A 25,152-nucleotide genomic window follows, 5' to 3' on the forward strand; every position below is an offset into this window, starting at 1 on the left:
AAGTCGCTTTTTTGCTGAGAACTACAGGGTGGATAGGAATTAATTAGGGTGTGGTTTGGTGAAGCAGGGAGGGAGCTGGGGAAGAGAGAACAGCATTCCAGAAACAGCATGTGCAAAGGGCCTGGGGCTGGAAGGGTGCATGGTCCCTGAAGGAACTGGAAGTAGACCAGGATAGCAGAACACAGAAGGAGGGGATGTAGTGGGCGTGGAGCTCAGAGGCACCAGGGCCTCTTGGTCACAACTTTAAAACAATGAGTCTGGACCAGAGGAGTGGTGGCAGCTTGGAACAGAGTGATGGACGTGGTGAAGTGGTGACGTAGGTAGACTCAGGAGACATTTGGGAAGCAGGGTCCCTCTGATGGGTGGGATATGGGGCTTTATAGGCCATAAAACCTCCCATTTGTTGGTTCCCAGAATGCTTTCCCAGCAACTTTGTCAGGCTGCTATCCCTACCTTCATTTTGCAGCTGAAGAAGTAAGAAAGCCTGAGGGACCTGGAGGTCACACAACCAGAAAAGGGCGAGGGCCAGTACCAATGGCAAGTGTGATGCTCTCTCCATATCAGCCTTCATGCTAGGACAGCAGTCTCTCTCTCACTAGCCTCCTGTCTCCCACCCTCGGTGGCCCTGCACCAAGCATTCCCTACCTAGTACCAGACAGGGTGGGCAGTCCAAGGTGCCGGGGTGGTGAGTGGGTGTGTGTCACACTTGTCCCAAGAGGCTGCTCTGCTGTTAAATGAGGGAATGCATGTGCAGTGACTTAATTACTGCTGTGACGGTTACCATGTCCCAAATTCAGGGCCAGGCAAGCGAGTGAGGGGTAGGATCTGGGGTTGGGGGCCAAAGGCGATGCCATCTGTCTTCTGACCACAGAGCCCAGCCCAGAAACCATCGCAGCTCCCTCGTGGGCAGGAGCCAAGGGAGGTTGTTTGTTCCTGCAGAGCCACCATCCCTCCACCCTTCCAGCTGCCTCTGGGGCATCATGGGCTGGATTAGAGAGAGGTTCAGCTCATAGGCTGGGTGAAGGGATGACCTGGGCAGGTTGGGCAGGGCCTGGGGTGAGGGGGTGGGTGGTTTCAGGGGTGGGGCTGAGAGCCTCTCCCTGCCGGGAGCCCCAAGTACCCTGGGGGAGACTTTCGGGATCTGCCGAGACCTGCCCTGGGAGGGGATGTGGTCTCAGCTTGACTAGGACTGAGCTCTCCCTGGAAAGAGACCAGTGGGTGCACCTGTTGTCTCTGCCCAGGTGGTCGGACAACAGGAAGAACTTCCAGAGAGGGTTGTGTGGAGCCACAGGGAGAGTCTCTCCCAGAGTTCTCTCTCCTCTAGTCTCTTCTGAAATGATCTGTCCAGTGTGGAGTAGGGGAATGGGTATCATTTTGGAGCAGAGTCATTGGAAGTATTCTCCTGCCTTCTTGAATGACTGCCCTGAATATGATCTAGTCTGAAAAGGGGCCCTGGCCTCTCTCCAGTACCCCTTGACCAAAGGAGACCCTCCCTAAGGTCTCACAGTCACTCTGTCCTTCTGCAGGGAACCCTGCTCTTCTGTAGGAGATGGGGAGGGGTGATCCCAGGGCATGGTAGGGGGCTGAGGGGCCTGGAGAATGCAGTGGGGAGAGGTGGGGTGGAGAGAACGAGGGCACCCTGCCTTCTCTGGGCTGTGAGGAAGATAAGTGTGCCAGACCTGGGCCAGCAGGGGGCTCTGCTGCACATGGGACCTGCTTGCCTCTCTGACAAGAATGTGCACCCTTCAGTGTGTAGGCATCTTTTTCTTGGAGTATGTGCATGAGAAAGCATTTGAGAACAGGGACTTACCTCTGCGTGCACACCCTTGTGTGTGTATGTGTTAACAGGTGGTGTGTAAGCATGTGTAGGCTTGGAACAGACGTGTGTGCTGAGGGAGTGAGGCCTCAAGGGGAGGGAGCACCACAATTAGCAGGGCTTTTGCTAGGGAAATACTTCCAAGGTTCTGACGCCTTGGGGTGATGTGACATCCCAAGAGTTTGGGCATCCATCGGTCCATCAATGCCAAGGACTTACTGTGTGCAAGGTTCAGACTCCCCGGGCAGCCCGAGACCGCCTCCTATTCAGGGATGACTAGAGCCCCAAAGATGACAATAGGGATAATGGAGAGGGGTGGGAGGGAAATGTCCTCCAGACAGGAGGTGTCCAGCTATCCTGGGTAAACTCTGTGGGCAGGGCCTGCTCCTAGGCGCCACTGGGAGACCCGTTCATGTATTCCATCTTCTTTCAACAATGCTCTTCAAATGTGAATTTGAATATGACTTTGCCATTTTTTTTTATTGTGGTAAAACACATATACTATGAAATTTACCATTTTCAGTGAATAGTTCAGCGGCATTAAATACATTCCCATTGTTGTGCAACCATCACCCTCACCACCATCCATCTCTAGAACCTTGTCGTCTTCTGAAACTGAAACTCTGTGCCCATGAAACAGTCACGGACATCCCCCTTTCCTTTTGGCAGCCAACATTCTATTTTCTGTCTCTGTGAATCTAGGTGGCTCATATAAGCAGAATCATGTAACGTCTGTCCTTTTGTTCCCACCTATTTCACTAAGCATAACGTCTTCAAGGTTCATCCATGTTGTAATTTCCTTCCCTTTTGGGAACAAATAAATTCTATTGTATGGATATACCACATTTTTTTGTTTATCCATTCATGCATCAATGGACGGTCAGGTTGTTTCCACCTTTTGGCTATTGCGAATAAGCAATCACGAATGTGGGTGTGCACACACTGCTTTGAGTCCCTGATTTCACTTCTTTTGGAGACGTAGCCAGAATTGCTGGATCATATGGTAATTCTGTGTAACTTTAGGTGGAACTGCCATACTGTTTTCCACAGCAACGGTGCCATTTTGCATTCCACCAGCAAAGCCTACAGGTTCCAATTTCTCCACATCCTCCCCATGAACAAAAAATTTTTGAGAGCCTACGGTATACAAAGCATTCTTGTAGTACAAATCCACTTCTGAAAAGTTGTCCTTAGGAAGCTCTCAGGCTAATGAGGGAGACTCAGGCCATGCCCTTGAGCAGTCTCCAATCTGAGGGGAAAGACCCAGGCCATGACCTCTGGGGAGTCCCAGATGGGCCCAGACACCAGAGTGGATACATGGAGGGCATGCACTGAGACAGTCAAGGGCCGCTGAGTGGAGTAAATCAGGGGGTGGAAAGAGCTTGTGGTGGGCCCCGTCCCACGCCAGCCTGTGGTTGCCCGGGCAATGGCCCTACTGTTTACTTTGTGGCTGGCTCGAGACTTACCCTTTTCTGCAAGTGCTCATTTCCCACCATAAGGAAAGATGCTCTTTAGTCTCCCCTCTCTCCGCTATCCCTGAGAAGGGGACTGGCTCTCCTGCTGGGCAGAGGCCCTGCCAGCCTGGCACCCTCGCCGTGTCCCTTGCCTACTGGGGTCTCACGTTTCCTCCTTCCCCGCTCCCAAAGGGCCAAAGTTCTGTTATGGCAGTGGGGCCTTCTGATGACACCTCCCTGCCTGGGGCGGCGGGGGGGGGGCGGATTGGGGCATGTGGGAGCCTGTCAGGGGCTGGCAGTGGGAGGAGGTGGTGATGCCCATGTGAATGGATTCTGTGCAGACTTCCTTGAGTGTGCACACGTGTCACTGGGTCCTTGTGTACACGTGGCTGAGTTGTTTGCATGCCTGACTGTGAGTGCGGCTGGGTGTGAGAGAGTGTGAATAACCAGAAGACAATCAAAACAGCTCGCATTGTGCTGGAGGGTATCATGCTAAGCGAAGTAAGTCAGAGAGACACATACTGTATGGTCTCACTTATATGTGGAACCTGGAAACAAGGACAATAACAAAAACCAAGCTCAAAGGTACAGAAAACAATTTGGGGTTGCCAGAGGCAGGGGCTTGGGGCGGGCAAAATGGGTGAAGGGAGTCCAAAGGTACAAACTTGGGGCACCTGGGTGGTTGAGTCAGTTAAGCGTCTGCCTTTGGCTCAGGTCATGATCCCAGGGTCCTGGGATCCAGTCCCTGCATCAGGCTCCCTGCTCAGTGGGGAGTCTGCTTCTCCCTCTACCCCTCCCACCTCTGCACGTGCTCTTTCTCTCAAAAACAAACAAACAAACAAATAAAATCTTTAAAGAAAAAGGTACAAACTTCCAGTTATAAAATAAATAAGTCATGGGGAGGTAATGTAGGGTATGATGACTATAGTTAATAATACAGAATTGCATATTTGCAAGTTGCTAAGAGAGTAAGATCTTAAAAGTTCTTATCACAAGAAAGAAACTTCTGTAACTACTTGTGGTGATGGATGTTAAGTAGACATATTGTGGTGATCGTTTCGCAACATATACAAATAGTGAATCATTAGATTGCACACCTGCAACTAATATATGTGTCAATTATACCTCAATAAAAAAATGTTTTAAAGGAAAAAAACCCAGCCTGAACCAGCTTGCATTTCTTGAACCCCTACTATGTGCTCAGGACCTGTGCTAAGGACTTTCTTTACTTAGTTTTCCCAACAACCTATGAGGGGGAAATGAGTGTCATTCCCATTTTATTGATGAGGCTCAGAGGCTCAAAGAAGTGAAATAACTTGCCCAAGGTCTCACAGCCAGGAAGTGGTAGAGATTGAACTCGGACCCAGGGGTCGAGGACTCCAGAGGACTCCAGAGCCCATAGGCTAGCCCCTGAGCCATGCTGCCTCTGGAATAACCAGGGGATTCTGGCTGCTGGGATTGTGTCGATCCCTCCTTGAGGTGGCAGCGGGACTCCTGGGAGGGCAGGTGCCCCCTCCCCCCTTTCCTCCTCCAGCCTTCCTCGGCTCTGGCCCAGTGTGAGGGTGGGAGGGGAGGATGTCACAAACACCCCAACTCAGGGCTCAGGGCAAGCCTGGCTCTGGATGGGGAGAACTTGGGGTCTGGAGAGACTCTTTGGACCACCCTCTGCCCCATAGGCCAGACCAAGTGGGGTCCCCAGGCTCCCAGTGATGCAGGGTTATGGCACACTGAGCTTGTTGGAGATGCAGGCTTGCTGGGCCGGCTCATCAGCTTGGCCTGTTAGGGCATGCCAGGACTGCACACAAGTGGTGCTGGGAACCAGGCATCTGAATGGGGCAAAGGGGTGGAGGAGGACCGGGGGAGGCTGCCCTTGAGCGGGGAGACTGGGGCAGGGGTGAGAGGCCCAGGCGTGGGCTGGGCGGGCATGCCTTGGGTATCACATTGCCTGCATGCCTGGGATGGACGGGGACTGGCGGTAGATTTGCTCTGTCTGCATATGAGATTGTGGGGTGGTTATAGTGGTGAATATATGGGACCTGTCAGAGAGTCATAAATGTGGGATGATTCTCTCCGGGTAGGGGCATTGTTTGTCCTACGGTTTGGGGATCTACATTCTGGGAGGAGGCACTAAGTGAGCCAGAGAAAGGAAAAGCAGGCAAATTGACCTTGAGCCCTCTCTCTCACTTCCTGAACCATAGGCCTTTAGTGGTGTGCTTCTCTCTCTCCCTTTTCTTCTTCTTCTTTTTTTTTTTTCTCTGAGTAGACTCCATGCCCAATGTGGAGCCCATCACAGGGCCTGAACCTACGACTCTGAGATCAAGACCCGAGCTGAGATCAAGAGTCAGACGCCTAACCGACTGAGCCACCCAGGCACCCCTGCTTCTCTTCTTCTTATATGCCTTGACCCTTGGGCCCCAGGATGCTCTCCTCCTCTTTCCCGGTTCCTGCTTGTCAGGCTGGCCCTGCAGTCTTCTGCTTCTATAGCCCAGGCCACCGTCTTTTTGGAGGTCTAACCTGGAAGGCCCCTGACCCTGCCCTCAAGCAAACTGTCCCCTCATAGAGAGATGCGGCCCTGACATAGGGGCTCCCTTGGTATGTGGGGGTCTCCCTTGGTGGGGATAGAGACAGCTGGCTCAGGCCTGGATCTGGAACTTGGGGGCTCCTGAAGGGTTCAGAAGCTGGGATGCTAGTAGAACTATAAGCACCCTGAGGTCAAGGTGTGTACTTACTCTCCAAGGTGTCCCAGCCCTTGGCTGGCTCCTGGCCCACGACAGGCATTCAAGACGTGGTTGTTGAATGGATAAACAAGAGGGTAATAGAAATAGATCTGAGTTAGTCTGGGATCGGGGTTCAGCTTAGTAAAAGTGACATCTTGAGCCAGGCTACTTACCTTCTTTGAGCCTCAGTTTCTGCATCTGAAGAATGGGTGTAACACAATCCCTGGATAGCCAATTCTTAGGGTAAATGCCACATGAAATCCAGTGAAAGTGCTTTCAAACACTAAAGAATGATTATCTAATTTGGAGAGATGAAGACTGGATGCCCTCCCCTTGGAGGCGCAGCCCCCAAGCCCTGTCCCAGGGACCCTCAGCAAGATAAAGTTGAATGGATTTTGCAAGCTGGTCAAACTAGAGGATGATGGGAGGGACTGCTCAGCGGGGTAATTCCTGATTTGGGGGGAGGAAGCTGGGGAGGGTGCCGGGGAGGAGGACTCACACCAGGCAGGAAGGCTTGGAATAGAATCTCAGCAACGCCTGGTATTTCCCAGCCCTGGGCCCCATCCCCCCCACACTCTGGGACCCACCCCACATTCCTTTCCCAGAGGAAATGGGGGAGGGGGCTGAGAGGCTCCCCAGGCCTGTAGAATCATCTATTCAAACTCTGTACAACCTTCCAGGCCCTACTGTGTGCACCCCCCTCCTGACATCCCTGTCGAGGCAGCTGGGCAGAAGGGGTGGGGTGGGGAAAGTGCACGTTTGGGTTGGAAGAGACCGGTATCCCCTTGCTGTCCAGCCAGGTTAGAGGGCAGGAAGTGGATATCATATATGGTTTATCATTTCCTAGGTCTCTGAACACAGGAACCCCGTGCTGCTTCTCTGCCTCGCCCCTCCCTGTAGGCCTCAGAAACCTCAGCAGTTTCGAGGGAAGTGGATTCTTGATCCAGACCCACAGCAGCACCTGTTGGCCGTGAGAGGCTCCGTAGGGCACGAGGGGGGAGAGTCACTCCGTTTCCTCAGAACCAGGGACTGGGCTTGCAGCAAGAGGAAAGGAAGTCAGGCAGCTGGAAGGACTTTCTGGCTGCTTACTGGGAGAGCAGGCCAGACTCTGAAGGAGGACCTTCCTGTGGCTCTTGCACTCTGCTCGGGGCCGCAGAGTCTGACAGAGCCGAGGACAGCTTGGTGGGGCTCCCAGCTGGTCTCTGAAGGCCTGACCTTGGTGGGGGCCGGATAGGGAGGCACAGGGCAGGCAAGGGCAGGAGTGGGCCTGACCCAGAATCCTTGGTTTTCTAGTGATGGAGGGGTGGGGGAGGGTGCAAATGGAGCTGCCAGCCCAATGCTCCTCCTGACTGTGGTTCTTTCCCACTCTGCCCCTAAGCCCTCCTGACTCAGCGCTGGTGGCAGCCTTGCTCTTCCCGTCCGGCTTCCGCCAGGGTGGGGGTGGGGGTCCAGCTCCTGCACTGGGGGCCCAGCAAGCGGCAAACAGGAAACAGGAGAACAAAACCGCTCCCTGGCCCCCACTCGCCTGCCTCACCCTCACCCTTCCTCCTCCCTTCCTTCTCCCTCCCTCACTCCTGCCCAGCCCTGTAGTCCTCTAGTTCTCCTCCCTCTGCCCCGGCCCCTCTCCCCTCCTGCCCCTCCATCTCCCTCCCCTACTGCCTCCCACCCAATGATCCACCATGACCCACCACCGTGGCTGTCCTTGCAGAGGACGCAGGTGATGGGATGGGGGCGGGCAGGGGGAGGTACCCCTTCTTCAGGCTTGTCCCTTCTGGTGGCTGCCCCTCAAGGGCCCAGCCCTATGGCTCTTCCTCCCTGAACTCCTAGATTTGGGATCAGGGTTGGGCTGGAGTTGCTCCCCCACTGCAGCCTCCCTTCCCTGGCTGCGGGCTAGAATTTGGGTATAAGATCCAAAGTTGGAGTGAGGGGCTCTGGGCTTGGAGTTCCATGCTGCCATGACAAGTGGACTGCTCTTGGGCCTCCATTGCCTTCCCTGAATATTGGGTCATGGCAGGGGCCCTGGGCCACAGTGAGTGGCTGTGGCGAAAACAAGCTGTGAACGGTCAAATGAGACAGAAATGGTGGTGGCGAATACACGCCCACTAGCCAAGGCCTCTGCCGGCCCCACCCGGGAAGGGGCCTGGAAAGAGAGAGCCAGGAAGGGGAGGCAGGCAGGGTCTGCCATCTACATGGGCTTCCTGTCTGACTCACAAGCTGGGGTGCGGGGGTGGCCAGCTTGGAGTCCATTGTCAGCTTGGTCGTGGCCCCTCTGGGTGGAACAAATGGGCAGGGGGTCCTGGGGAAGAGGGTTGGTCACAATTCCCTACCAGAGGTGGTGGGGCCTCCACCTGCAGCATTAGGGGGTATCATAACTCTGGTGGGGGGGTGTTATGATAGTCTGCTCTCAGTGCTGGGCCATGTGTGTGTGTGTGTGTGTGTGTGTGTGTGTGTGTGTGTGTGAACTGAGGGAGTACAGCATCTATGCATGGAATGTGTGTCTCTGGGCAGTGTGTGCATGTCATCTAGCTGCCTTTGTGGGGCGTCTCTGTTGGGTATGTGGGGAGTGTATGGGTGGGTACCTAGGGGGGTCTGGTGTGCTTTTAGGGACGCAGTGGGTATGCTTGCAAAAGTGTCTCTGTGGGGTGTGTGGAGCATAGATGCGTGGGAGGGTGTCCAAAGTATGTATGCATATGGAAAGGTGTCTACACACAGTGTATTTGTGAGGGGGAACAGTGTGTTTATGTGGGGTCTGGGGGCAGAGGGAGAGTGAGTGTGAGTGTGTGTGTGTGTGTGTGCATGGGAGAGTTTCGGGTGTATAGATGTGTGTGTGTGTGGTGTGGGCCTGTGCAGGGTGGGTAGGGTGTGTGTTTACATGTGTGCATCCGCGAGGAACGTGTGTGCCCCAGTGAATGTGTGTTTCTCGGGCACGTGAAGCTGGCCGCGCGCGTGTGCCGTAGAGTACAACGTGTGTGGGCCGGGGCACAGGGTGAGTTTTCGTCGTGAGTGGGAGGGTGGGGGGGTGTCCGTGCGTGCCGGTATACGGGGTGTGCAGCGTGTGGCTGCGCGGGGCGCTGTATGGTGCCTCCCGCGTGTGTGTGTGGGTGTGTGTGAGTGTGTGCGATCGGGGCGGCCTCGCACAGGGGCCGCCCCGGAGGGGGAGGCGTCTGCCCTGCGCGACTCGCCGGCGTGTCCGGGCTCAGGCGCCTTCAGCCGGGAGGCGCGGGAGGCGCGGGAGGCGCGGCGCTGCTCCAGCCGTCCTGCCGCCGTCCGCGCGGGCCGTCCGTCCCCTCGGGGCCCCTGGGTCCCGGGCCCGCGGCTCCGGGGGGCGGGCGGGGACCCCCGGGGCCCGCCTGCCAGCCGGGGGGCCGAGGACGCCGCCGGCCGGGCACCGTGGAGCGGCCAGGGGCCCCCGCGCGGCGCGCCCCGCTCCGGAAGCCCGGCCCGCGGCGCACTGGGGCCGGGGCGGAGGCCGGGCCCCGGGGCCCCCGCCGGCCGCGGCGCTCGTGGGCAGCGCCGTGTGGCGCGTGGAGCGCGCGGGGGCCCGGGGCTGGCGCTGGGAGCGCGCCGTCGGCGTGGACTGCAGCGCCCCGGAGCCGCGCTGCCTCTGGCTGCCCTGCCTCGCCCACAGCGACCGCCGCGCGCCGGGGCCGCGCCGCGCCAGGGTGAGCGCAGCGGGGCTGCGGGGCCGGCGGGGGGTGGGGGCGCGGAGAGCAGGGGTCGGGCGTCGTCGGGGCGGGTGGGCCACCAACTCCTCGGGATCCTTGAGCCGAGTGCGCCCTGCATCCTGGGACCGTGCCCCGGAGTCGGGAGTGAGTGAGGAGCTGGAGAGATGCGGGCGAGGGTGGCAGGTTGTGGCTGGGAGCTTTTCCGGGGGTGCTGGATGTGGACCCCCAGTCTGGGTGGTGGCCTGCAGTGGCTCAAGCCTCTTGGTTTATACGCCCTGGAAGGATGGAAGGGACCAGGGTTGTTTGAAGAGATGCTGGGGCACGGAGTCCTGGGAGTCTGCCGGGGCAGGGAGCCCGGTCAGAGGCAGGCAAGGGTGTTAGTAAGTGGAGTGGAGGGCACCACTCGGCGTGCTCCCTGGTAGGGGTGGTGGGCACAGGGACACAGGAGGGTTTCCTAGTAGGGCAAAGGAGGCTGAGGTGGCAGGTAATGAGTGATCTCAGGGGGAGAACTGACAGGGCTGGAGATAGGGGGTGGGGACAATGTGTCTGATGTCCGGGATTGACCAGGCTGGTAGGGCGTGAGTCACAGTGGGCGCCCTGCCCAGCATGAATGCTGTGCTCCCTGCAATGACCTCTTTATGCTCCTAGGGGGGAGGAGCAGGACTCCTGGGTTCTGGTTCCCGGTGTTGCTAACCCACCACGTGTCCAGTTCTAACTTGTGGCCCTGGGGCCATCTGCCCTCTTCCCACCATCAGCTGGCCTTTCTGGATGTCTCTTTCCTGACACGAGGCTGATAACATTTGGCGATAGATCTGGGCCGGGAAAGCGGTAATCAGTGATGCCCCTGTGTCCCCCCGAGCCTCTCCCTCTCCATCCCCTTGTCTCTGTGCCTCCCCCAGAGAGGCAGAAGTGGGGATGTGTGTGAGCTGAACCCCTTCCCAGGCTAGTCGCCTTTCTGTTCTCGTTGCTGGCTCCTTCTCTGTTTCTGTGTCTATCCCCTCCCTCCCTGTCAAGATGAGAGCCGGACCCAGTGTTGTCCCAGGTCGGAGGGGAGGAGAGGAAATGTGTGCATCATAGCATGAAGGATGGAGGTTAAATCCAAGGAAGAACTTCCCACAGGGGAGCCGCCAGATCTGGCTGCAGATGGGGGCTGTGGTGTCCCCTCTTCAGGCAGGGGTGTAGTAGCTTCGGCAGGGGGATTACACACTGACATTCTCAGGAGCTGAGTGGAAGGGATGGGGGGAAGGGAGACTGGGAGGAAGGAAAAGAGGAAAGGGAGAGGCAGAGATAAGGGAGGGGGTGCCAGTGGTGTTTGGGTCAAGAGGGGACCTGAGAGAAGAAGGCCTGCCCCCTGCCCTGGGTTACAGCCAGGCCCCCAGAGACGGGCACCCCCAGGCACCTGGCAGCCCCAGGCAGGATGTGTGCTGGAGGAGGGGTGGGGGGCGTGTGGGGACCTGTCCCAGCCACTTCTCGTCACTGGGGCAGCTGGTGGCTTAAACCTTAATCCAGGACACCGGCAAAACAATGGGCCCTGCGAACAGCCTCAGCGCTGAGCCCGGGTAGAGGGCGTGCAGGGGAGGCAGCCCACACTGGGGAGGAGCAGGGGCTTCTGGTAGGAGCAGGCAGGGAGGGTCCCCCAGGCCCTCTTCTCTCCCTGATCAGTTCCTTGCCAGGTCAGCAGAGATAGGAAATCCAGGGGATTTCAGATCTCAGCAGAATTCCCAGAGAATTTTCTCCTCTGGACTCTTCAGACCCCCCATGGGGGTGTGGGGCTCAGTGGAACTGGAGGGGCTATAGCTACAAGTGGAAGGAGCCAAGGGGTCATCTCTGGGCCTCCTGTCCCAAGCTGGAATCTCAGCCAAGGCCTCCCGGACTGGGGGGCACCCAGCTTTTGCTCCGACCCTTCAGGGGAGTGAGCACTCACAACCTCATCTGGAGGCTTTCCAGATGGATATGATTAGAATGGTCTCCCTGGGCTGGAGCCTCGCTCGGGCCCCCTGTACCTTACACCTGGCTGTGTTCTCTGGGACTGCATGAAGCAAGCTTACTGCCGCTGTCATGTTTTTCTTTCATCTTCTGAGACTTGAGGTTCCACCCCCTCTCCCAAGCCTGTCTGACTACAGTCCCATTTCCCACCCCACACAGAAATCCCTAGCAAGGGCGCCTGGGTGGCTGAGTTGTTAAGCATCTGCCTTCGGCTCAGGTCATGATCCCAGGGTCCTGGGATCAAGCCCCACATCGGGCTCCCTGCTCAGCTGCTTCTCCCTCTCCCTCTCCCCCTACCCCCTGCTCGTGCTCTCTCTCTCAAACAAATAACATCTTAAAAAAAAAAAAAAAGGGAAAAGAAAAGAAAAAAGAAATCCCTAGTAAAAGGGCTGGGCCCAGGGCTGCCTTCCACCAGAAGTGTGAACAGGCTGGGGGATGGATTCATGAAGGAGCGTCTTAGTATCAGTTCATCCGAGTCGCAAATGTGAACTTTTCCCAGCTGTTAGATGGGGGAGAAGGGGACTTAGTGGGGCAGGGGGAGTCCTCACCCCAGAGCTGGAGGGCTTCTTCCCTCTACACCCAGTTGCCTTTGTTCCCCTGAGGACTCCTGCCTGGTGCCAAGGAGGAGTGGGGGATTGAGGACTGTCGAGGGTGGGGGGGAAGGGGCTTCTTGCCCTCTGAGGTTTGGATGAGGGCCCTCAGATAGGTTAGGATGCCTGCGGTTGGAGGTTAAAGAACCCTGAGGAAGGCATCCTGGCTTTTCACCATCTTCTCCAATCTGCCGTCCGCCGCCCTGGGCACGCATCTGTCTGACACCCTTCTGTCACCCACTATCCCTCTCTGTGTCTGAGCAGGGAACCTGAAGCCAGAGCTGTCTCTCAGGAGGTGTCCGTGCTCTTCTCCTGCTTGCCCCAGAAGCGGACCTGGGTGCCCCCAAACCCTGGTCTTCAGACATCCTCTGCCATGTCATCTTGGGGAAGCCCAAGTATTCCATCAGGCCGGCCAGAGGGCAGCGGAGTGTCTCTCCCACCCCCACCCGGTTCCCCTCTTAGATCCAGGGAACAGCCAGGCCACTGGCTGGGCTCCGGAGCCTCAGGAAGTCCCTTCAGTTGTCTGGTGTCCAGGCCGCTCCCTCGTGGCTCCAGCCCCCCACCTGTTGCTGTTGCTGCTCCTGAAGGATGCGCGCGTGTGTGTCTGTATGTCTGCGGCATGTGCCGTGTGCCTGGGTCTGTATGTACGTGCATGTGTGAGGCCCTGATCATGTGCGACCGTGTGTGCACGTGTTTCTCTAACCTAGGTGTGCGTGTGTATACTCCTCTGTGGGTCCATCCGTGTGCACCTTGGCACAAGAGTGTGCTTCTCTGGGTGCGTGGTGTGTTCCGTCTGCAGGAGTGCGTGTGGACGTGTCTGTGTCTGCATAAGTGTGTGTGTGCGTGCGTGTGTGCGTGTGAGATGGTGCAGCAGCGGCAGTGAGCGCAGATGGCTGCAGGCACCCCCCCAGGCGAGAAGCTGTGTGTCCAGTGTCTGGAGCATAGTAGGTGCTCAGTGAACGTTCGCCCTGCTGACCTGAATGAATACCTGGCTGGCTGGGGGGAGCCGGTTCCCTGGAGGCAAAGCCCTCATGAGGGGATGGAGGGGAAAGAAAGAAAGCAGCAGCTTTGGGCTGGTGAGGGTGGCAGAGGAAGGAAGGGGGCGAGGAGGAGGTCAGGAGCAGGGGAGGGGCCTGGAACCCCCCCCCCCCGGGGCACACGCCCCCCACCCGCTGCCCCAGTCCCTCCTCCCGGCCGCGGGAGGCAGTGTGCAGACTTGGGAGCGTGGGCCACGCGGCCACTCAACCCTGTCTCCCTGTGCTCCCACAGCTGCCCCTGGGCCCGAGAGATGGGTGCTCCCCTGGGCGCCCCCTCCCCTGGCAGGGGCCGCGGACCCTGCTGCTGCACAAAAGTCTCCAGGACGGCTTTGGCTTCACCCTGCGCCACTTCATCGTGTACCCGCCCGAGTCCGCCGTGCACTGCAGCCTGAAGGTACACCCGCCTGGCCCCGCCCCCGCTGCCCTGGCCTGCCTGCGGAAGCTTTAATGAGGGGCGGGGAGGGGAGATCCCTTTGCCCCGCCCCCTCCACAGCCCTTCTTCTATGGCCTGGGCGAGGGTCACTGAGGGGCAGGGACAGCCCTGCCTGGGTCATTTGCATTGTGTGAGTGTGGACAAGCTCCCTAACTGCTCTGGGTTTGGTCTTCCCAGGAGAAGGGGCAGGGTGGATGGTCTTGGGCAAGGAACTCGTGGGGGGAGCCAGGATGCTCATGCCCACCCCCAGACTCTTGGCCTCTGGAAAGTGAACAACCTTCCCTGAGACATGGAGTTCTGGGGACTCTTTGTCCTCTTTGGCCACTTCTTAGCTGGGTTTGTTGTCCTCTCCCTGGCCTGAGCTCTTGGGGAGTTTGTTTTAACCCACCTCTGGGACTCCTGGAGTGCCCCAGCCCGCACTGGCCTGGGCTCTGTGCTCTGCAGAGCACCAGGCTGGGAGGAGGGTGCCGTGGGTTCTAATCCCGCTGCAGCTCCTACCTCACTGTGGATCTTGAGGTGGAGTCACTCCTCTCTGGGCTCCATTTCTCCTGCTGTAATGTGAGGGCATTTATCTACTTGACCCCCAAGAGCCCTTCCGGCCCTAATATAAATGTCAGGTTCTCTGAGTCCAGGAACCAGGGTTGCTGCGCCCAGCATACAGGGTGGGCTGAGCGGGGAGGGCCTCCCTGCCCGTGAAGGAGGGTGAAGCAGGCTGGCAGGAAGACATGAGGGGGCCCTAGGCAGGAACCAGGGCTCCCCAGGAGGGCCCTGCTCCCTCCCCCACCTCTCTCCCAGCAGGGGAGGAAACAGATTTATTTTGGAGTCAATGAACCCCATTCTCCCCTTCCCTCAGGGCTGGGACCAGCTGTTGGGGGCTCTCCCTTGGGGAGCTCAGTCCCATCTGCCAGAGAACCAAGGCCTTGGGTTTCACTGTCTGTGTCTGTGGACTTGCATGGCTCTCTGTGTGTAGTTGGGTGCGCAGTATCCTGGTCATGTGCATGTGTGTTTGTCTATCTGGACATGTGCATATGGGTATCTGTAAGTATGCATCTCGTCCCTCATCCATGTGTGAATCTGGGAGCACCTGCATAAACGATTCCCATTGTCTGCAACTGTGCTTAAGAGTGTAAACAGAGGGTGATGGTGTGTGAGAAGGGCTCAGTCCCCCCTTGACGCCCAAGGACCCCAGCCTCCTAGGTCCCTGGAACCTCCAGTCCTTCCTGTCCTTTTTCCCCAGAATGTCCCTCCCACCTGGCCCCTGCCACCTTCTCTCAGGGGACCCTGCTGAGGGGTGACCGGGATGGAAGCAGCCTGAGTGGTCGAGGCTGGGTGGTAGGCCTGGCTCAGAGAGACCTCGTGCATGTGGGGCGCTGGAAGACCCCAGGCAGGGCAGGCCAGGGACAGGCTCCATCCCATTTCCAGAACCTGCCCAGGGGTGGGAGCCCGCCGGGAGCTCAGCCGTCTAAATGCATCCGTCTGTCTCTGCCACCAGCTCACTCTGCTGTCAGGTCACATCAGCTGGCACGCACACTCCACTCGGGGAGGGGCAGGGGCAGAAGGACTGCTCTCCAGCAGTGCCCAGCGCCTTCGTGTCCTGGCTGGGGTGCCAGAGAGTCCTGGGTTTCAGCCCTGCTTCTGCCACTGCTTCTGAGTGGCCTTGGACAAGTCACGCCCTGTCATCTGCTGTGGGATGGATGGTCTGTGGAGCATGGTAGATCAGATGACACCCAGCATCGCGTCCAGCTCTAATGTGCCACATCCTGCTGCCCTGTCCTGTCTCCCTGACCTCCTTTCCCTCATTTCTGTCTCCTCCCCAAATCCGGTACTCTCCCCCTCACTACGAGGATGATCCCAGAGGCCTCCCTAGTGGGTCTCCTGGACTCCATTTCTTAGCCTTGCTAGATGTTAGAATCCTCTTCCTAACTGGTATTTCACATCCACTCTCTCCCACCCAGGAACCTTCACTGGCTCCCTCTTTCTCTCCTTTCTACCCCACACGCTTTAGTTTGACTTCTGGCACTTGCTGGTGTTGCTTTCTTTCTCCTTCAGCTCAGCTGATCCAGTCCCACAAATGCTTGCTTCTTTCTGCCACCCAGTGCCTGCCTTCATACACCCCTCCCCTGCCCCAGAGCGCCCTTTCCCCTCCCTCCTCAAACTTGCCTTAAAATCCCCTCCCCCAGAGGGGTGCTAATCAGGCCTTCCCTGCCATTCTCTAAGAACTGATAGCCACTGTTTGCACTTGTCCTGCCTGCTTATCAGTGTCTGCCTGGATCCTCTCTGTGGGTTAGCACGTTTGGAACGGTGTCCATCGGGCTTTGAGCTCCCCAACGGAAGGGGTTCATGGGTCCCCCATTGGATTGGAGGCTTTCAGATGGCTGAGATACAAGGCTATGGGATCAGCAGTCACGAGAGAGGGTTCATATTACTGGGGAATATTGCCTGGGACTTGATGTCCCCACTGACACCCCCCCGGCCCCCTCTGGGCATTGGGCTAGTTGCAGGAAGATAAGAGGGAGGCTGCCGGGTGGGGGAGCTTGAGGGGCCCGCCCAGGTGGAGCTGCTGAGGGCTGGATGGAGGGTCCACACCCACCTCTCTGTCCCCTGCAGGAGGAAGAGAATGGAGGCCGAGGAGGAGGAGGTAAGCAGTGGTGGGGATGGGTGCCAGGGCTGGGGCTGAGCTGAGACCTGTCCTCCAGCTTCTGTTTCTCCCCCTCTACCCCAAGTCAGCCTGGATTTTGCTACCCACCCCCCACTGTTGTTCCAGTCTTTGCTCTTCTATGTGTCCACTCTGGATATCTGCTCTCTCTCTCTCTCTCTCAATCCTTCTTTTCTTTTCTCACATTTCTCTCCCTCTGGACCTGTCCATTCCACACTGGGAGCAGGGGGTGCTCTGGGGAGCAGATGGCTCTCTGAGACCTGGCCCCTGGCCCCTGGGAGTTACTCCCAGCCTAGACTGAGGCACAGACAGGGCTGCAGAGCCTGGGGGCTGGCGATAGGGTGCACCTGACCAATGGCTGTCCTCAGGGATAGAGACACTGGGGTTCTATTGGGTGTAAGGGGAGCCCTGAGGTCTTTATCTTTTCAGATGTGGGCCTAACTCTCCTGGCTGTCACCCTTGCTAGCCCAAGGGGCCCCTTTCTGCCACCCAGGGTATTCAAGACGGGCAGCCTTCTTTCTCTGCCACAGGGGCTTCTGCTGGGCAGCCCGTCGAGGAGGCCCATGGGGGTGAGGGCAAGAACCAGCTGACTTAGAACAGGCCCATTCCTCTGATGGAGACAGTTAGCTGCAGAGGATAATTGTTGGGGTGTAATGTGATGTCACAAGGGGGTGAGTGTCCATCTCGGGATCTGAAGGCCTCTGCTTAGGCGCCCCCCCGACTCTGGGGAAGGGGTGGGGGGGAGGTACAGGCATTGAATGTCTGTGAGCTGCGGGGCCTTTCTGTGGCTCTCCCCAGGTCTGTGGGTGCGGACGTTCTGCCCCGCTGGTTGGGGAGCTCCAGGAGGGCAAGGCCCACGTCTGTCCGTCTGTCTGTATTAGTCTGCTTTCTGGCACAGTGCTGGGGCGCGAGAGGCATTTAAGGAGTGACCCTGTGTGTCGTGTAGGTTTTCTTCCACATGGGTTTTTGTTCTGCCAGGGGTGTGTCCTCTTGTCTCCCCCCATGCATCTGCGTCTCTATGAACGTGCAGGTCCATATTTGTGTCCGTGTGAGTGTGATCCTTCTCTGAGCGTGTGTCCCCTGTGTGTGTAGCTGTGCATGGGTGTGATCTTCAGCAGCCACCCCCAGCTAACCTGGCTGATGCCCACCAGGACCCTCCCCCCGGCACCACCGCCTGGAGCCCATGGATACCATCTTTGTCAAGAATGTGAAGGATGACGGCCCCGCCCATAGAGCGGGCCTGCGCACTGGTGAGCTGTCCCGGGTACCCAGCTCCTGGTGCTTCCCTGGGTCTCTTCTCCCTACCCTCTGGTTAGGATGGGATTCTCAGATCCGGGTGTGGGGGAAGCTCCTGTTCTGGTGCTCTCATCCATACCCCGGACAGGGGTTCTCAGGAAGGGCCTCTGCCACCCCTTGGCCTGCTCACATTGCGACCCTGCCCCTTTTCTCCAGGAGACCGGCTGGTGAAGGTGAATGGGGAGAGCGTCATTGGGAAGACCTACTCCCAGGTCATAGCTCTGATCCAGAATAGGTGAGCGCCCCCTGCCTCCCTTCTCCTGTAATAGCTCCCAGCTCACTCACCGAGTCCCTGCACCCCACCCCCTTGACCCTGGGGCGTGCCCTGGCGACCAGGATCCCTGTTCTCCCAGACCCTGTTGCCTCAGCCTGGACTGACCCCCTGCCCTGTCTCTGTAGCGATGATACTCTGGAGCTCTCCATCATGCCCAAGGACGAAGACATCCTCCAGCTGGTGAGTCCTGCTCTGCTGTCTGAGGTGGAGGGCCACTGGGGCCTGGGGGCATGATACATCCCTTCCCCTCAGGCCTCCCTTCTGCATTGGACACTTTGGGAGGCAAAGAAGAGTGTCGGGGGCAGCACCGGCCCGGCATTGCCCAATCGGGGCTGCCAGGCCCATCCCTGGGCTGAGGCTGGTTGTTGCTTCAATCAGGACTGCTCTCTGTGCTGGGGGAGGGGGAGGCGGCCTTGGCAGGCAGGATTCCTGCCAGGGTATCTGGAAGGAGGGTGGCCCAGCAGGCCCTGCCAGACTGGCACGTCCTTGTCGGCTCCCAGGAGTCTTTTCTCCACACCCCCTCCCTGCCTGGCCCCGAGTGAGCATGTCTCCTGTAGATGTGTCCACACACACACACACACACACACACACTCTCCACCCCACCTCCGAGTGCTCCCGTTCACACCCATGCACCACTCCATGCACCCCATGCACCAGTCGATGCACAAGCAGAACACGCTAGATACACAGCCACACAACAGAGCCCCACAGCACCTACCCGTCCCCCAGCTCACCAGACACCGCACGACGCCGTATCCCAGATACGCCTCCCCAGGCCCATGCGGCGACACACACAGGCACATCCCCACACATCCTCAAGCCTCCCAGTACACAAACATCAAAACAGCCCAGCACACCGCCCGGTGTCACAGCACACGTACCCCGACGTCTCAGCAGCACGTGAACACTCACTGACGTTACAGAGGCTCGCTGTGGTCCCAGCACGGGCGCCCACAGACATCACAGCATGCTGCAGGCCCGGCACCGGCTCGGGACGCACGGGCCAGGTGCCCCTCCCTCTGTGGGCACTTCAGCAACACCCAGAACCTGGCCCAGGGCTGCCACACACAGAGCAGGCACCCAGACTGCACGCAGGGTACCCTGCCCCACACACTCTGTGCACACCCGCACACACACACTTGCACACTCTCTGTGCACCCTGATCCCAGTCCTGGCCCAGAGCTCAGGCCAGTCCTCTCTGCCCAGTGTCCAGTTTCCTGATCTCATGGGTCTCAGCCAGATGCCAGCTTGCTTGCCCCCAAGGTCACTGCCCCCTGGGGGAAGGCTGAGGGCCAAACCCAGGAGGCCCTGGGAGCCGCCGGGCTGGCTTCTGCCCCGGATGTGCTCGCATAATCACACTAATCACAGTGCCATGCTTGGCGCCATGCCCCTCTGGGAACCTCCACCCTCTGACCTGGATTGTCCCCTTGTCCTTCCTGGGGAGGGGGACGTAAGGCTGGAGGCCCAGAGAGATGGATGGGCTCCCCACGAGTCTCAAAGGCCCTGCGGGTACACTTCCCCCAGGCTGAGGCGAGGCCAGCAATGAGGGAGTGACAGGGCGGCATCTCGGGCTTCCCAGGATCCCTCCGGCCTTCCCGGAGGGCGACGGCAGGGGTGGGGAAAGCAGCAGCCTTGAGCTCTGTTACCCAGAGAGGTCCGAGGTTGAGGTCCGAGGTTGAGGTCCGGGTGGGCAGGCAGCCCCAGATGTCAGCATCTGGGGCCCTGCGCCGGCCCCCCACCATCCTGGGCCAGCCGGAGGGTGGGGCCCAGGCATTCCTGTGGTTGGGAGCCAAGGCTGGAGGCCAATGGGGCCTCGGCAGCTGCTGACGCCACCGCCGACGCGGCGAGGCCCCTCCACACCCATCTTCCCCTCCCTCCTCCTCCTCCTGAGAGAGAGAGAGAGAGAGAGAGAGCGCGAGCGCGCGCGAGAGCGCCGGTGGGGGCCGAAGGCGGCCGCAGGGAGGGCAGACTGGGGGTGGGGGGGCTCGGAGGCTGGGCCGGCACGGTGGTCAGTGGGGGTTAGCCCAGAGCCGGGCGAGGGCGGAGGCTGGCCGAGATGCTGCCGCCGCCCTGAGGCAGGGAGGCTGGGGAGCCGGCAGGATGGCAGGAGGGAGAGGTATGTGAGTGTCGCCGGCTGGGTGTGTGGGTCCGAAGGGGGCTGAGTGTGTATGTGGGGGGGTGTGGTCTAACTTGTCCTCATCACTTGATGTGTGTGCCTGGGACCGGAGGTATAGTTATTTGTGCGTGTCTGTGTCTCATTGTGTTTCGCTCTGTGTGTGTGTGTCTTTGGGTGTGTATTTTCCGGTATCTCCTTGTGGTGTGGCACACGCACGCTCGCGTGCGCCCGTGCGTGAGTGTGTCTGTGTGTCTCACCCTCCCAGCCTTTGATACCTCGCCCTGCGATAGGCCCCCCGACACCCAACAAGGGCCAGGCTAGGCCAGGGCCACAAGGCCGCTGTCCCTGGGGGCTGTCTCCTTTTTTGGCTGGGCCTGGGCACCGGCCCTGTCACTCCTCAGCAATGCAGCGTCAGCCTCAGCTCCCAGTGCCAGATTCCAGGCCTGGGGTGGCAGAAGGTGGCCCAAGGCCCCTCAGGCAGTCTGGCCCCTCCCCCAAGCCTGGCCCAGAGGGAGCAAGAGGTGGGCAAGTTCTCCTCACGCCAGCTCCCCGTCCAGGGGATGGAGGGACAGCTGGGTTTTCCCAGCCCCAGCCCACCCCACCGTGGACACACCCCTTCACCGGCTTCCCTCTGTCTCCGGCCACCTTGACTGGTCTCTGGTGGGGTTTCCCAGCTCTGCCAGAGGGGCTGTGGGCACTGTTGGATATAAGGAAGCAGGGAGGCGGCTGAGGCCAGCGTGGGGGGAGGACCAGAGAAAACAGATGTTGGAATGTTTGTGGCTAAAGGCAGTCCTTGTCATAAGTCTTAGAGAAATCCTGGCTATTTCTCCAGTGAGAGAGAGAGAAAGAGAGAGAGAGAGAGAGAGTGTGTGTGTGTGTGTGTGTGTGTGTGTGACTCTCAAAGGCCTCTAATTTCTTTGTTCTCTCCCTCCCTTCCCCCCGACTCCCTTTGGAGCATGCCCTCCCTCTCCCACCCACTCAGGGCTCCCCCTGCTTGGTCCTTTCCCTCAGTCCCCTTCTCTGGGGTCCTGATCTCCCAGGGCTGCTGTAGATCTTCCTTGTGGGACTCGTCCTGCCCTGCTCACCTGCCTCTGTGTCCCTGGCCAGGCCTACTCCCAGGATGCCTACCTGAAGGGGAACGAGCCGTATTCTGGAGAGGCCCGGAGCATCCCAGAGCCACCCCCAATCTGCTACCCTCGCAAGACTTATGCCCCGCCAGCCCGGGTCTCCACCTGGGCCACTATGGTGCCTGAGCCCCTCTCAGCACTGCCCAGTGACCCCCGGAGTCCTGCCGCCTGGAGTGACCCGGGGCCCCGCGTCCCTTCTGCCGCCCGCACCCATCCGGACAACTCTTCCTTGGGGATGAGCCAGCCCCGCTCCAGCCCTGGTGCCTTCCCCCGCCTCCCCTCGGAGCCCCGGACGCCCCGTGCCTTCCCTGAGCCTGGCGGCCGGGTGCCCCCCAGCAGACTGGAGTGCCAGCAGGCCTTGTCACACTGGCTGTCAAACCAGGTACCCCGCAGGGCGGGGGAGAGACGGTGCCCTGCCATGCCCCCCCGGGCCCGCAGTGCCTCCCAGGACCGGTTGGAGGATGTGACTGCCCACCGCCCATGGCCCTGTTCCACCTCCCAGGGTGCCTTGAGCCAGTTGGGTCAGGAAGGCTGGCACCGAGCTCGCTCAGACGACTACTTGAGCCGGACCGCCCGCTCTGCCGAGGCACTGGGGCCAGGAGCACTGGTGTCACCCCGTTTTGAGCGCTGCGGCTGGGCTTCCCAGCGTCCGTCTGCCCGCACCTCTGCCTGCTCCCCCAGGGACCTCCCCGCGCCCCAGGCCCCACCCCCACCTGGTCTCCAAGGCCTGGATGACATCGGTTACATTGGATACCGGAGCTACAGTCCATCATTCCAGCGCCGGACTGGCCTCCTGCACGCACTCTCCTTCCGGGACACACCCTTTGGGGGGCTGCCCACCTTCAACCTGGCTCAGTCCCCGGCATCGTTCCCACCGGAGGCCTCCGAACCGCCCAGGGTTGTCCGCCCGGAACCCAGCACCCGGGCTCTGGAGCCTCCCACTGAGGATCGTCGCGACGAGGTGGTCCTGAGGCAGAAGCCTCCCACAGGCCGCAAGGTCCAGCTGCCCCCTGCAAGACAGATGAACCTTGGGTTTGGGGAAGAGTCCCCAGAGCCAGAGACCAGTGGGCGAGTAGAACGCCTGGGCAGGAAGGTGGCCCCTTTGGCCACTACTGAAGACTCTCTGGCTTCCATCCCCTTCATTGGTGAGTGATGATACAGGTGGCTGTCTTGGGAGACTTGGTCATCTGTGCCCTGCTGTACCCCACCCACCTGTCACCATGGGTGGAACTCTGGGTTGAGTGCTGATGGGATCAGTCTGTTTCTCTCTGTCCGTCCATCCATCCATCCTTCCATCCTTCTGTGCTCTCTTGCATCCTTCTGTCATCCTTTCTTCTGTTCATTTCTCCTCCAGCCATCTTTCCTCCCTCCCTCCCATTCTTCCTTCTCTCCCTTTCTATTCAGCTCTCTGTTTTTGCTTCCTTTTGTCTTTCCTTCCTTCTCTCCCTCCCTCCTTCCTTTCATCTACCCATCCACCCACCCACCCACTTGCCCACCTATTCATCATTTTTCTTCTTTCCTTCTCGCTTTCTTTCTCCTTCTTCCCTTTGTTCATTCATTTCTCCCTTCCATCCCTCCATCCTTTCTTTTTTCTACCCTTCCTTTGTTCCTTCCACTCTTCGTTCCTTCTATCCACCCTCCACCCATCCATTCATCCAACAAATATTTGTATCAGGCACTGTGCAAGGCTCTGTGCTCTCCTGGAGTGTGTGGTCCAGCGGCGGGGACAGATGATGGGACAAGAACAACCCCATGGGGTGTGTGTGTATGTGATGGGAGTACAGGGAGCTCTCGGAGACAGAGAAGAGTGACATGGCCTAGATTGGGGCGTGGTAGCCAAGGAGAGAATCTTGGAGAAAGGAGATTAGGGCTAAGACTTGAAGAATGAGAAGGAGTTAGCCAGGGGGAATGTTGAGGGAGAGAATAGAATATGCCAAGACCCTGAAGTGAGAGAGGCAGGGTACCCTTGCAGGTCACCAGAACGGGTCCAGAGGGGCCGTCAGTCTCTGGGGAATTTGGACTTTATCCTGAGAGCAGAGGGGACACTGAAGGCTTGCTGCCCGGGGAACAGATGTTGGGTAAGGGAGAGGCAAGAGAGTGGAGAGGCCGGGTGATTCCCAGGTTTCTGGCCTAGCTAGAGGGTTGTGTCTCACCTCCATATTGGGAATGAGAGTGGGGCAGGACAAGGTTTAGGGTTTCTCACTGTATCCATGAGGGTGCAGGATGGGCTGGGTCTAGGGGCTTGAGAGAAAGACCAGATGCCAGATCCTGAGACTGGGAGCCAGGAGCCGAGAGATGGTACCTGGAGCTGAGCATGGTGAGCTCACCCTATGTGCAGTCATGGGAGTGAGGGAGAAGAGGCCAGACCAGGGAGAGGAGACCCAGCCCTGGCCTCCCCTGGCCGGCCTTTGGTCTGAGTTGGCAGACACAGCCTTATTAAGTTCCTGGTCTCGGGGGAGAGGTGAAGCCTTTATTTTCAAACTACTCCCAGTCTGAGGGAGAAACATAGCACTGCCCTCAAGGAGCCCCCAAGAGATGGAGGGAGACAGTCTTTATCTTTAAGAGACTCCCAGTCTAGGAGCCCAGTCTAGGGAGGGTGGCTCAATCTCATGCCTGGGTCACCTCGGTGTGAAGGGGAGGCAGGGGCTGAGCCTCCAAGCTCACAGTCTGGGGGGTGGGAGCCCCTTGGCCATGGGCATATTACCAGCAGGGCCTTGGAGGACTTGAGCCTTGGGGATGTGGTCTGGGCCTGGAGGTGGGGCTGGGGGTGGGGGCAGGCAGGTTTAGCTTTCGGCCACCTTTATCCACCACCCGCTCTGCTTGTAGATGAACCCACCAGCCCCAGCATTGACCTCCAAGCCAAGCATGTCCCTGCCTCTGCTGTGGTCTCCAGCGCCATGAATTCAGCCCCCGTCCTGGGCACCAGCCCATCCTCCCCAACCTTCACCTTTGCCCTCGGCCGCCATTACTCCCAGGACTGCAGTGAGTGCTCCCTGAACCCCAGCCCCGTCCTCTCCCTTGCTGCCTGGTCCTCGGGGGTCTTCGCTGGGCCTGCTGCCTGATGTCTGGCCTCTCCCTGCTGGCTTCTGCTACCCCTGGGGCCCCATGGGTAGAGCCACCTCCTGGCCTGGGGAGCCCCCCTTCTCCCCCCGCCGCCCTGCTGACCCTGTGGCCCAATGCGGGCGGTTTTGCAGGCAGCATCAAGGCTGGCCGCCGCTCCTCCTACCTGCTGGCCATCACCACAGAGCGCTCCAAGTCCTGTGACGACGGGCTCAACACCTTCCGGGAAGAGGGCAGGGCTCTGAGGTGAGGACGGGGTGCGGCCATCACAGCACAGCCACCCCGACTGGGTGTCCTCTACACACCAGGGCAGTGAGCTCCCCCCTCCCTGGAAGGCTCCTGAGCCTTGGGATTTGGGGGGAAGTCCTCCCTGTGCTTCCCACATTCTTCACGCTCCGTTCTCACTCCCTAGGCGCCTGCCAAACCGAGTACCCAGCCTGCGGATGCTGCGAAGCTTCTTCACTGACGGGGTGAGTGGTGAGTGTGTGTGCGTGCACGCGCGAGCGTCGGGGGGCTGGGGAGTGACGGGTGCCTCAGCTGCGGAGCCCAGTGAGCGGGGCTGGTCTCCTCCGACTCCTGTCTCCCCTCCCCCACCTCCGTGCCCGATCCCCCTGGCCACGTGGGCTCCGTCATCGCTTAAAGACACCTGCACCCTCCCACCCCAGGCCGTGGCCCTTGCCGGTCCCCCTTCTGGAACCCCCCTCCACAGCCACATGACTCCCTTGGTTACTTTCTTCAGGTTTTCTCGAACTTTTCTGAGATGTTAGCCTTCATCCCTGACATGTCGTGCCTCCCTTCGGCACCTAGCTTTTTCTCCTCAGCACTCCTCCTGTGAGAGGGTTTATGCACCTGTCTCCTCTCTTGCCCGTGTCCCAGCTAGAATGTGAGCTCCGCGAGGACAGGGGTCTCCCTCGGCCAGCCTGCT

At 59.1% G+C, this 25,152-nt stretch overlaps 1 protein-coding gene across 5 annotated transcripts in view; it reads left to right on the forward strand.

Annotated features, from left to right (window-relative positions):
* ARHGAP23 (Rho GTPase activating protein 23) overlaps window positions 1–25,152 on the forward strand; it is a 78,024-nt gene that overhangs the window by 19,483 nt on the left and 33,389 nt on the right. For 3 of the 5 annotated variants that reach the window (XM_078065648.1, XM_078065646.1, XM_078065647.1), the window contains exons 2-10: window positions 13,498–13,659; window positions 16,306–16,336; window positions 17,506–17,604; window positions 17,807–17,885; window positions 18,050–18,104; window positions 21,148–22,312; window positions 23,994–24,149; window positions 24,362–24,473; window positions 24,640–24,697. In XM_078065648.1, coding sequence (XP_077921774.1) covers window positions 13,498–13,659; window positions 16,306–16,336; window positions 17,506–17,604; window positions 17,807–17,885; window positions 18,050–18,104; window positions 21,148–22,312; window positions 23,994–24,149; window positions 24,362–24,473; window positions 24,640–24,697 — 1,917 coding nt within the window. Of the gene's footprint in view, window positions 1–9,493; window positions 9,650–13,497; window positions 13,660–16,305; window positions 16,337–17,446; window positions 17,605–17,806; window positions 17,886–18,003; window positions 18,105–21,147; window positions 22,313–23,993; window positions 24,150–24,361; window positions 24,474–24,639; window positions 24,698–25,152 lie in introns of those variants that run through there. The other 2 variants (XM_078065649.1, XM_078065650.1) reach the window with 2 other exon arrangements.

The sequence above is a fragment of the Halichoerus grypus genome, chromosome 2 (genome assembly GCF_964656455.1).
Source record: "Halichoerus grypus chromosome 2, mHalGry1.hap1.1, whole genome shotgun sequence".
Classification (NCBI taxonomy): Eukaryota; Metazoa; Chordata; class Mammalia; order Carnivora; family Phocidae; genus Halichoerus; species Halichoerus grypus.